Consider the following 10,444-nt stretch of genomic DNA (forward strand, 5'->3'; position numbering starts at 1 on the left):
ATGCCCTAATTAAAATATAAATTACAACTATAAACCAACAATTTTACCAGATGGTATCATCCAAACTTGAGTTTAAGAATGTATTTTCCAACTCACACTATAGTTAAAGCTACGCCATTGGATTGCAAACTGCATTGTAAACATTGAAACAGTTTGTTTAAAATGTTTGTATTTGTTAGTTTCTTTGCAGTATACAGCAGGCAACAATAGAATAACAAATACATTAACATAAAATATAAAATAGCAAATGTACAGACGTTTCTGTCAACAGTCTAATCTAACCTCTGGGTGGTCCGTCATCAAGGGTTACATTTTTGCAGTTTGAAACTGTTAACACTATGATTATGTTTTGTGACACTCAGGCATGCTCTTAAAATCTGTATGCTGACAGCTCTCCAAAGTTGGTAAATGTGCATGAATGTGCAGTATACATTTTGTAGACTGCCCCCTCTAGTGGTTATTAACTATCTGCTGTCAGTCTTGTTTCCACATTTAAAATGTAACCACTGTACACTGGGATATGTGAGCCTAAAAAGGCAAACACAAATATAGATATATATTTATATATCAAAAAGGATTTAGATTGCTCCCTCAACAGCCGCTTGAACAGACAAATTTACATCGACATATCTTTACAGTGGAAAAAAAATATCTACACACATTTACATTTTCAAGTATGGAAATCTTGTTTAGGACAAAGTAACAGCAACGTTGTCAGTGCTCTTTTCCATGTCACAGTCTTTGTCTGACGGTGCAGAGACCGGCGTTTCTCTCAGAGTGCTCGGGCCTCCAGCCTGCCCTAAACCTTTGTTAGGGAGCTCTGCTGTCGACTCAGCCTCAGGTTCTTGCTGTGGGGCTGTGGCTGAAATAGAACAAAAGTGAGGGGAGAAAAAAAACATTACATTTAGGAAAATGTTAGGTGTATTGTCGCCAGTGATTATAGAAGCAAGCAAAGAAAAAAAGACTTTGAGACAGAGATATGAGCAGGCTTATGAAAAAAACTTGTGTTAATGTCATCGACTGATACAGAATCAGGTGAATTATGAAGTAGGTTTACACAAACAAGGAATTTGAGTTGATGTTGATTGAACAAAGGAAGATTACTTAAGTATAACAAGCATTGTAACAAATATAATAAAGTAAAATACATTATTTGTACAATAAATAAGAAAGTAAAACAAATAAAACAGGAAAAATGACTGTAAAAAATGTGTGCAGTGGAATGTAAGTGGAAGAGCTGGGCGGAAGCATTGTGCAGAAATGTGTGCTAAGATTCCCAGTATGGATGTAAGGAATGACACAAAAATTATGCAAGATTTGTGATGTGGCTAAATATAACGCATATGTTGATGTAATATAGACATTGATAGTGTTGGGACATGCTATACCTGACTGCGTGCAGGACTTCATGTGTTCGGGCCAGTGGGCCTGCTGACAGGGGTAATCACAGTAGCTGGTGTTCCAGCAGCAGTAGAAGATGGCCTCCTTCCTGCAGTTAGCACACCACTGTTTCTTCTTGGTCTCGTCCACTGCTTGCTGCTTCTCCTGCTCCGTCTGTTTCTTCACCTCAGTCACCAGCCGCTCTCTCTCTTGTTCCAGACTTTGCCTCATCTCTGCCATTGTAAGCTCTGCATTGAAGTACATATAAACACGATCAAGCAGAAGTAAAAACACCATACACAGTTTTGGGGGGAAAAAGCTATATACATTGGTCGATGAAGTTCTCACCAAGATTGTGCTTCATTTCTGACAACTCTTGCTGATGGAGCCACTGTAATTTTTCTATTTCGATTCTTAGTCTTCTTATCTGGTTAAAAAACAAAAACAGGGGTTAGGGTATGTAAAGGGCCAAATGCAAAGCCATTGTTATGGTCTGAATAGTAGTTAGTTTCTATAGGGTCAAGGGCAAACACTTACCTCTGCTATTGTATTCCCTGAAGTACTCTTCGAAAGGTCATTGTAGATTTCAGTCATTGTACCTTTGATTGCATCCATTATCTGAAAAAAGAGTAAATCATTATTGCGAAGTCTCATTCAAGAAAAAAGTATTTCATGGCAGGGCATTCAGGGCAGGATTTTTCAAGAAACAACATAGTTCAGAGAATCAAGTTTCTTTTTAAAATCATACAACTTTACTCACTTATTCACTACCCTAAGAATCACAGCACTGCCAGCCTTAATGCTTGCAGTGCAGAGATTCATCCACCAGAGGGCCCCAGAAAGAGCCTTCACTAGACTACGTCAGACAAACGTCACCAAGATGGCCGACTCCCTCCCATGCTACCCCATGATGCTCCCCCATGATGCTCCCTCCACCTGCCTCTGAATTACCAGCATGCCCAGTTTCACAACAATACTGTATCAAACTCATATCTGCCGTTTCAAGACAAACCAGCATATGTTTTAGTGACATCATTTGCAGAGAACCTCTCTTTAAGCCACTGTGAATGTAAAATGCGCACTCAGACCGCTTTTAGCCGTTTATACTGTTCGCTATGGGGAAGTTGTCGAGGGGCCTTCAGGTGCCTTTGAAAGCTCGGAATTTTTTATTATATAGCCATACCAAGCATGTTATTGTAGTCTGAGGAGAGAATTCTCCTCCATCTTTTAAACACAACTTGCTTTGATATTTGCAACGGTCATTTGTAAGAATTTATTATTAGATTATTTTTGTAATCATACTTATTTTGGGCAACATACGATTATGAATTCTGAAGATCCCATGTTTTCAAATAGTAAAGATGCATAGCTTCCATAATTACACCATCTTTTGTAAAAACAACAACACAGGCCTTTTTGAACTACCAATTCTTATCTGGTTATTTTTTCGTGTCATCGTCAAACCCAAATTTGTCAGAAATATGTAGTTTAAAAGCTAGATAGAATTGACATTCTCTCATAATTTTCTCTCAGGGCTTTCTTTAATGATCAGCCAGGGCTTAGGCTACGTCCAGTAAATGTGGCAAATGTAAACAGATAATTATACTAACTTTATTTGTGTACTTGGCAATGTCTGCAGCTACTTCTGCTGAGGCCGTGGGGATATACACGTCTGTGGCGACTGGTGACGAGGTGGCAGCTGTGCCTAAACTTGACGCTGCCATCATGGCAACAGAAGCTGGACTACTGGTAACCAGGGTGACCGTGGATGTGCTGAGCGGGGAGTCTTTTAGTTGAACAGCTGGAATTAGAAAACACAGAAATTCAGATTATTATGGAAAAAGGATGGAGAAATATTTTGCACATTTGTAGAGAAGGGCTGCCCAAAGTGGGTCAAACTAAGTTAATGCAATAGGTGTTTGCTTTTCAGCCCATAGTCCACCAATGAGTTTCTGTTTTGGCCTTTCCAATTGAAAATATTTAGGGCACACCTGCTGTGAAGGGTAAAGAGTAGGATCTTCTATTACATGAAGGACTTCACACGGTGATAAGTCATACTTGAAATACGTTTTATCTACCTTTAACAGCCTGTCTGGTCTGATAGCGTGTGCTTTGGGAAGACTGCGGTGCTGAAGAGGAAGATGAGGATACTGCTGTGGAGCCATTTCCTGTGGCCTGTGTTGATGCTTGAGCCTGGCCTTGCTTTGGAGACAACGCCTCTATCTGCATGGTGGCCACAGGTGACTGGTTCTGCTGCTGACGCTGCACCTTCTGCATGTGCCACTTCTGCGAGGAGGTCTGAAACTTAGCGGAGGGATTCCAGACCACCGCTCTCTGCACCACCGGCACTGTCTCTCTGGGCAGCAGAGGACGCTGTTTCTTCAAAGCAGGCGTGGTGGAGGCTGGGGAGGAGGATGAAGAAGAAGAAGAAGGGGGTGTTGCGGTGGCACTGGACACGGGTGCGAGGCTTATGGTTGAGGGTGAGGGAGCAGTGAAAGAGAGCATGGTGACAGGGATGGCCATAGGTGAAACACTGGAGGGAGTTGTGCTGTTTTGAGACGGTGTCGATGGGGTCAGGGCTTTACCTACCAGAGAAAGTACCAACATTATTTACCAGTGCCAAAGATTATGTAACGACATGTCACATATGCTAAAAGATAATCACTCTCACCTTCAGATTTACCAACAGATGACTCTTTAAGAGTGGTATGATCTTTCCTGCTCCTCTTCCTGTCCTTGCTTCCCTGTTCCTCTCCGAGGTCGATAACCAGCTCTCTCTCTGAGTCAGAGTCCTCCACCGGCGGTTTTGAATCTTGTTTTGCCTGCACCTTCTCCCTTAGAGGAGGTGATAGTGGAGTTGCTTTGGTCTTGACAGGGCTCTCTTTTTCAGAATCCGCGCTCGTTTTTTCTCTTTTCGGAGCATCTGATGCTGCTGCACTGGCGTCGCTTTCTGCCGTGTTTGATGCCTCGAGTGAATCGGCTTTACCCTCCTTATCTTGGCTTACAGAAGGTTGATCTTTGCCTTTACTTTTGATAGGCTCCTTCTGGGTGTCATCATTGGAGGCTGCATCCTGACCGTCCTTGGTCTTTTGCTCCTCATCACTGGCATACTCACTGTCACTGGAGTCAGACTTATCAGAGTCTTCTGAGTCACTGTGCTCCACACTTTTATACACATCAACAGAGATCTCATCTATACCTGCAAAACAAAGAAGGAGGGATATATCACAACGCTATGTTCAGTTACTTAGGAGAGCAATCCTTCTGCTGACTATCAACAACAGAAATTGCTTTTCGTTATTCAATGCATGCTCTACTGACCCAGTTGTGCCTTGCAGCTTTCTATGGTTTTGTCCAAGTTCAGCTGGAAACGGCTCTTGATCTGTCTTTTTGGAGAAGTGAGGACGGGTGTTGCTCCTTGTTTCTGCTGAACCGTTTCACTGAGCTCCTTTAGGTCCATTTCTGCTTTACTCCGATCTAGAAAAATACAACAGGAGATTATTCCAAACAGAAATGTATCTGTAGGACTGAAATTCCACCTACTCTTAAACAGATCGATTGGTTGATGAACCTTCTTTTTTATCTCTTAAATGTATATTTAAATGGTAACAACAGACTTAAAGGTCCCATGTCATGGCCATTTCTACTGATCATAATTCCATTGTTGAGGTCGACTAGAATAGATTTACATTGTTCCAAACTCACATTGGTTTCTCATACAGCATCTCTGTATAGTATGTGTATTCACTCTCTGTCCTAAACGACTTGTTGGAGCTCCCCCCCCCCTCCTTCCCTATGAGCCCACTGTGCTCTGATTGGTCCACCACCGTTACAGCGGAACATCAGTGTTTATGTGTTAAAATGGCGTTTGTTAACAACCAGAAAATGACACCAGTAATGACAAACAGATGAGAATGCTGCGTGGGGTCTGGGTGCCGTGTTGGCGGGACGTTGCGGGGCTCGCTGCTCCGCCCTTTGAGGCTTGAGGAGCGGACAGTGTGAGCTGGATTACTGGTGTTGTTTCCTGGTTCCTGCGTGGGGTCTGCGAGACAGCGAGACAGCGCGAAACTCAGCCTGAACTCAGCCTGAGCACACACACACTCGTAGCCTGGCTGTGAGTTTGTGTGTGTGCCTAGGCTGAGTTTCGCGGTGTCTCGCTGTCTCAGGCTGAGAAATCCGCGGAGCCGTTACGTCACAGTGACCCTTACGTCACTACGACCAGGAAGAAAAAAATGGAAAAAGAAAACGAGGCGTTCTGGGGCAGCACAGACAGGTCTTTTCTGTGTTAGAGTTTTACTCGTTACAGGGTGTACTTTGAGGGTTTGTGACTCTGCAGACCGTTTACATGCAGAAAAAGCTACATAACACACAAGGGGACGGGTGATAATCAGAAAAGCATGACATGGGACCTTTAAAAGGCTGATCAGCACACACGTGCCTATATTCATACGATTTCTCAAAATAGAAAAAGCCTGCAAAGCTGTTGCATTTTAAATAAATAATACTTGCACCCACCCGAACCAATACAAAACCAACATCATCCAACCTGCAAAAGTAAGCGTTGATCAACTCCCTGAACCCCACCGGCAAAATGCCAACTTCATGCTTTAGAGTGGCACAGTTGTCAGGACACAGGCCCTCCTCCCAAAATAATGGTTTGGGAAGTGCTTTCATCGAACGACCATGTATGTACACATTGGTGGGACAAGAGCATATTGATCTGAAAGGTGTCAGCCTAAATATCTGCGCAACTGAAAGGCATTGTTTCTGGCAGGATCATTGACACTACCAAACTGTTTTTGCTCACAGAGAATGAACATCTTTAAATACAGTAATGCATATTTTATAATTGCCATAAAATATTCACCTAGATTGAGGTTCAGAATGCTTCCTGTGGGCGGCGTCTTCTCCTGCTTGACACTGGGAGCTGGGGAGTGGAATGGTTTAGGGCTGTCCAAGGAACTGCCTGCAGGACATGGTCGAGGATGGGCAGGTGATGCTGTTCAGAGACACATAATGTTAGTCTTTCTTCATTAGACATAACAGACTTGTTGCAACAACAACATGCACGTGGTAATGTACCTGTACAGTCCATGGACTCTTCTCCTGTACTGTACTGGCTGTTTGGAGCCTTTGTCTGGGACTTGTCCGCTGTCTCCTGCTCTGCATCCGAACCAGTATGGGCGGAGGAGTTGGTGCTCATGGGGGATCGAGGCATGTCAGCGAGGGGGAGCCGTCGTCCTGCTGTGCCCCCTCCCACCACTACAGCTGCAGACAACATGGTCCTGGCTAAAGAGATCTTGGGTGATGCCGTCATATCAAAGCTCAGTTTGATCTTCTCCTGTTTCTCAGATTTGATCGAGGCAGATGAGGGGTTGGAGGGATCCAGCAGCATCTGGAAGTTGTTGTCAGGAGTGTATGGTGTCCTGAAGGGGGCATAATTAAACACTCCAAACTTCTTCTTCATGTTCTCCACATAGACCTCCATCTCTTGCATGGCACTGTTGAAGATGCTCTTAGTCTTCTTCACAGAGAAGGGAATCTCTTTGGACATGAGGTAGCAATTGTTTAAAGGAACCCAAGCCCTGAAGGATGAAAACATAAATCAGAAACAAAGCTTGAATTGTGCAAGAGGAACTGAGTAACTGAAGGGCTGATACCTGTCATGCTGACCAAAAAAGCGAGCATCCACTTGTCCGTCTTTGTCCCGCAGAGCTTTAGCAGGCCAGAATGGAAATCCTTTCAGTTTGGCCCACACTAGAGGGTGTGGGTTACTCTGCAGACAAACAGTAAAACACTGGAACTAAGTTGGTGTATTCCAGGGATTTATGTTTAAAAAGCTAAACAATCTGGTGGAATCATAAACAGAAACTTCAAGTCACTCAACTAGCTTACACAAGGCTCACAGAACCAGTTGTCTCTCTTTTGGCAAGCAGACAGGTAGCACTCAGGACAGACTTCAATCTCGTTCATCTATAATTAAAGAGTCAGAAGAAATATGAAATGAAGTTTCAGCACTCGTTTCTGTCAATCAAATATACAAATATTTTCCGGATACTCACCTCGTGTTCACAGATTTTTACTATAACTTTAGCGGTAGCCGTGAGTTTGTGATTGCCTGAAACAAAGACATACATTTATGTTACACAACATACTTTTTAACAAAACTCTAATGAGAATTGCAATTAAAAACTGACAATGAACAGTGAATCACAGTTGATTTCATTGAAAATCAATTAGACTATTTCATGACATAGTATATGTATCTTCTTATTAAAGAGGCCCTTTTATGCTTTTTGGGGTTTTCCCTTTCCTTTAGTGTGTTATATGGGTTTATACATTCCCCTCCTGCCTGAAACACATCCATTGAACTCCTTTCTTTACCTACGAATCATATTCGCTTCTATTGGCTAACGCTCCCACACATTGTACGTGATGCTAAGAGGCGGGACATCTCTAAGCGTTGGACTGATCACAACAGAGCCGGCCAGCTAACCAATCAGAGCAGACTGGGCTCTAGTTTCAGACAGAGGGTGAAAAGAGGTGCTGCAGCACAGACAGTATGAGAAAAATAACGAGCTTTTTGAACATTGAANACATTTACCGCAATACAGAGGCAAAAGGAAAAAAGAGTAGACTTATATATTAAATTAAAAGTTATTAAAAAACTATACAAAAATGTAAATCATAATAATTACACCATGGTAAAAATGATAAGTAGCTGTAATATAATAAATAAATATAATTTTGTATAAAGTGGTGCACTGTAACTTTCATTCTTGTATTTTATACTATTTAAAAAAAATCAAAAACGTATACCGATTAATATTGTAAATGTCTGTAAGTGTAATTTTATAATGTGTTTCATTAAAGTGTTTTAAATTAGGTCCTATTATGCTTTTTGGGGTTCTCTCTTTCCTGTAGTTTGTTATATAAGTGTTGTGCATGTAAACATCACTACGTAACACTTTATTCTATTGGCTAGCGCTTCAACAAATTGTACGTGATAGACTAAGGGGCGGGACATCTCTAAGTGGTTGACCAATATCAACAGAGCCGGCCAGCTAACCAATCAGAGCAGACTGGGCTCTGGTTTCAGACAGAGGGTGAAAAGAGTTGCTGCAGCACAGACAGTATGAGAAAAATAACGAGCTTTTTGAACATTGAAGCATGGAGACATGTCCCAGTAGAGACACTAAATATTAATACAAACCTAATAATTATCATAATAGGGCCCCTTTTTTACTGCAACTTGCCGCATAAATAAACTTGCCTTGCTTTGCCTAGAGCAGCATCTGATTAGATTGATTCATAAAACACATGTTTTTGAGAATGATGCCTCTTAACAGATGTGCTCTCAGAGGAATAATTCATAAAAGAATGAGTCTTCTGACGATCAAATAATCACCACCAGAAGGCTTGAACGATGGCTCTAAAATGTTGTTGCTTGCTTTTCTGTGGAGATTGACGGCTGGAATCCACAGCAGTTTGTGTCCAGTTAGACCAGAATATATCACAGGGTAATTAATTTGCACCCTGGAGAAAAAGGTGGTGCTGTAATAACTGCATGTGCTCTCAGTTGCTAGACAACCCACTTCTATTTCTACACTCCACTGAACACAACTTTTCTAAAAAATCATGCTGTTTTATGAACCAGTTTAGTCTAGTTTTCTCAGGCACAACAAGGTTATTTAACATTGGATAGTACAGTACAGCTTACACTATTACATTTAAATGTGCACAGAATTCAAGATACAAAAACATGGGAAGAAAGAAACAACAAGCATCAACTCAACTCCTTTAAAGTTTCTTGACATATCTTCTATTACATGTCGCTTGTTAGACGCTTTTATCCAAAGCCACTTACATACTCAATACTGTGGGCAATCGCCACAGGAGAAATTTGGGGTGAAGTGTCTTGCCCAGGGACACAACGACATGCTAACTGCAGAGGCGTTTGAACCTGTGACCACCTGATCCCAACACCTACGCCCAACCCACTGCGCCACACGCCTTCTATCACGGCGACGCTGTCTGTCCACAATCTGACATAAATATAAACACCTGCTGTGATAGTTCCCTCTACAGTAGGTTTCTCACATTGATAATGATGACAACAAATATGTCATTTTTTGATTATTTGTTTTCTTTCATGCATAATATGAGGAAGGTTACCATCTCCTCTTTGCAGAAACCATTTAAATCCTACCAACCTACCCACACATGAGTCGTTTTTTGCGAAAAATCAACTTACCTAATTTTTTGTGGGAACAAGTGCATAAAAATAAGTGGATGGAAATGCACCTTAAGCCTTTTTGACAGCTAATGCTGCAGCTTCTTTCTTTTTAGACACTGTGTTGCCTCAAAGATCAGCAGTTTGAAGGCAAGTTCAACAAATGTACAAGCTAATTATTGGGCTTGGACTGTCCATCATTTGAATGTCACTTTAGACAAAAAAGTCTGCAAAAGTGTAATTGAATAGATGAATCCATACACTGCATTTATTCCATTGTATTGAATGTATTTGGTGTGCTGGTGTGAATTGGACCTCACTACCGGATCCAACCAAGACCTAAAGAATGTCCATGGAAACGCTTCATCGGGATGGGTGTAACTGAAGATACAGATCACCTGAGTAGAAGAAGAGCAGTTTAAAAAGTTTCTATGAACATTTGGACACTTCTTTTAATAACCATGACTCACCTGTGAATACCAATCTTACCACGGCTGTCGTCCTCTGCAAAAATAAAGCTACAAACTTGTTCAAGCCACTTTTCAAGCCTTCAGGAAACACATATTTTATACTTGAAAGACAGATTTCCAATTGTTTTTTTTTAACACCATCTGCAGGGCAACAGGTCACAATGACCACAGTAATGCCGCACTGATACAGACATAATGGCATATATGCACAGAGGATCCAGCTTCCTGTGTGTGTGTGTGTGTGTGTGTGTGTGTGTGTGTGTGTGTGTGTGTGTGTGTGTGTGTGTGTGTGTGTGTGTGTGTGTGTGTGTGTGTGTGTGTGTGTGTTGTGTGTGTGTGTGTGTGTGTCTGCTTCCATTCT

The 10,444-nt window shown here is 41.8% G+C and overlaps 1 protein-coding gene across 2 annotated transcripts; it reads right to left on the reverse strand.

Annotated features, from left to right (window-relative positions):
* Window positions 1–347: 347 nt before the first annotated feature.
* On the reverse strand, window positions 348–7,534 carry LOC104950791 (protein kinase C-binding protein 1-like). 2 transcript variants are annotated; one of them, XM_010777356.1, is made up of 13 exons: window positions 7,443–7,534; window positions 7,276–7,353; window positions 7,041–7,156; window positions 6,463–6,965; window positions 6,248–6,379; window positions 4,702–4,857; window positions 4,052–4,579; window positions 3,459–3,965; window positions 2,991–3,181; window positions 1,918–1,998; window positions 1,729–1,807; window positions 1,389–1,628; window positions 348–862 (listed from the first exon to the last, which is right to left on the reverse strand). In XM_010777356.1, the coding sequence occupies exons 1-13, from the start codon at window positions 7,515–7,517 to the stop codon at window positions 690–692; spliced, it is 2,859 nt and encodes a 952-aa protein (XP_010775658.1). In that variant the 5' UTR covers window positions 7,518–7,534; the 3' UTR covers window positions 348–689. The 2 variants fall into 2 exon arrangements, with proteins under 2 accessions (XP_010775658.1, XP_010775659.1); XM_010777357.1 differs by lacking the exon at window positions 7,443–7,534 and having other exon boundaries at window positions 7,268–7,355.
* Between the last annotated feature and the right edge of the window lie 2,910 nt (window positions 7,535–10,444).

Source organism: Notothenia coriiceps, unplaced genomic scaffold (assembly GCF_000735185.1).
Source record: "Notothenia coriiceps isolate Sejong01 unplaced genomic scaffold, NC01 NC01_scaffold00018031, whole genome shotgun sequence".
In the NCBI taxonomy this organism is placed as follows: domain Eukaryota; kingdom Metazoa; phylum Chordata; class Actinopteri; order Perciformes; family Nototheniidae; genus Notothenia; species Notothenia coriiceps.

Excerpts from the sequence above, each read along its gene's own strand:
- LOC104950791 (XM_010777356.1), bottom strand. The coding sequence starts at position 7,517 with ATGTATGTCTTTGTTTCAGGCAATCACAAACTCACGGCTACCGCTAAA. Across the intron at positions 3,966-4,051 it reads ATCTGTTGGTAAATCTGAAG|GTAAAGCCCTGACCCCATCG; the intron begins GTGAGAGTGATT and ends TTTCTCTGGTAG. Across the intron at positions 1,999-2,990 it reads TTGCCAAGTACACAAATAAA|ATAATGGATGCAATCAAAGG; the intron begins GTTAGTATAATT and ends CTCTTTTTTCAG.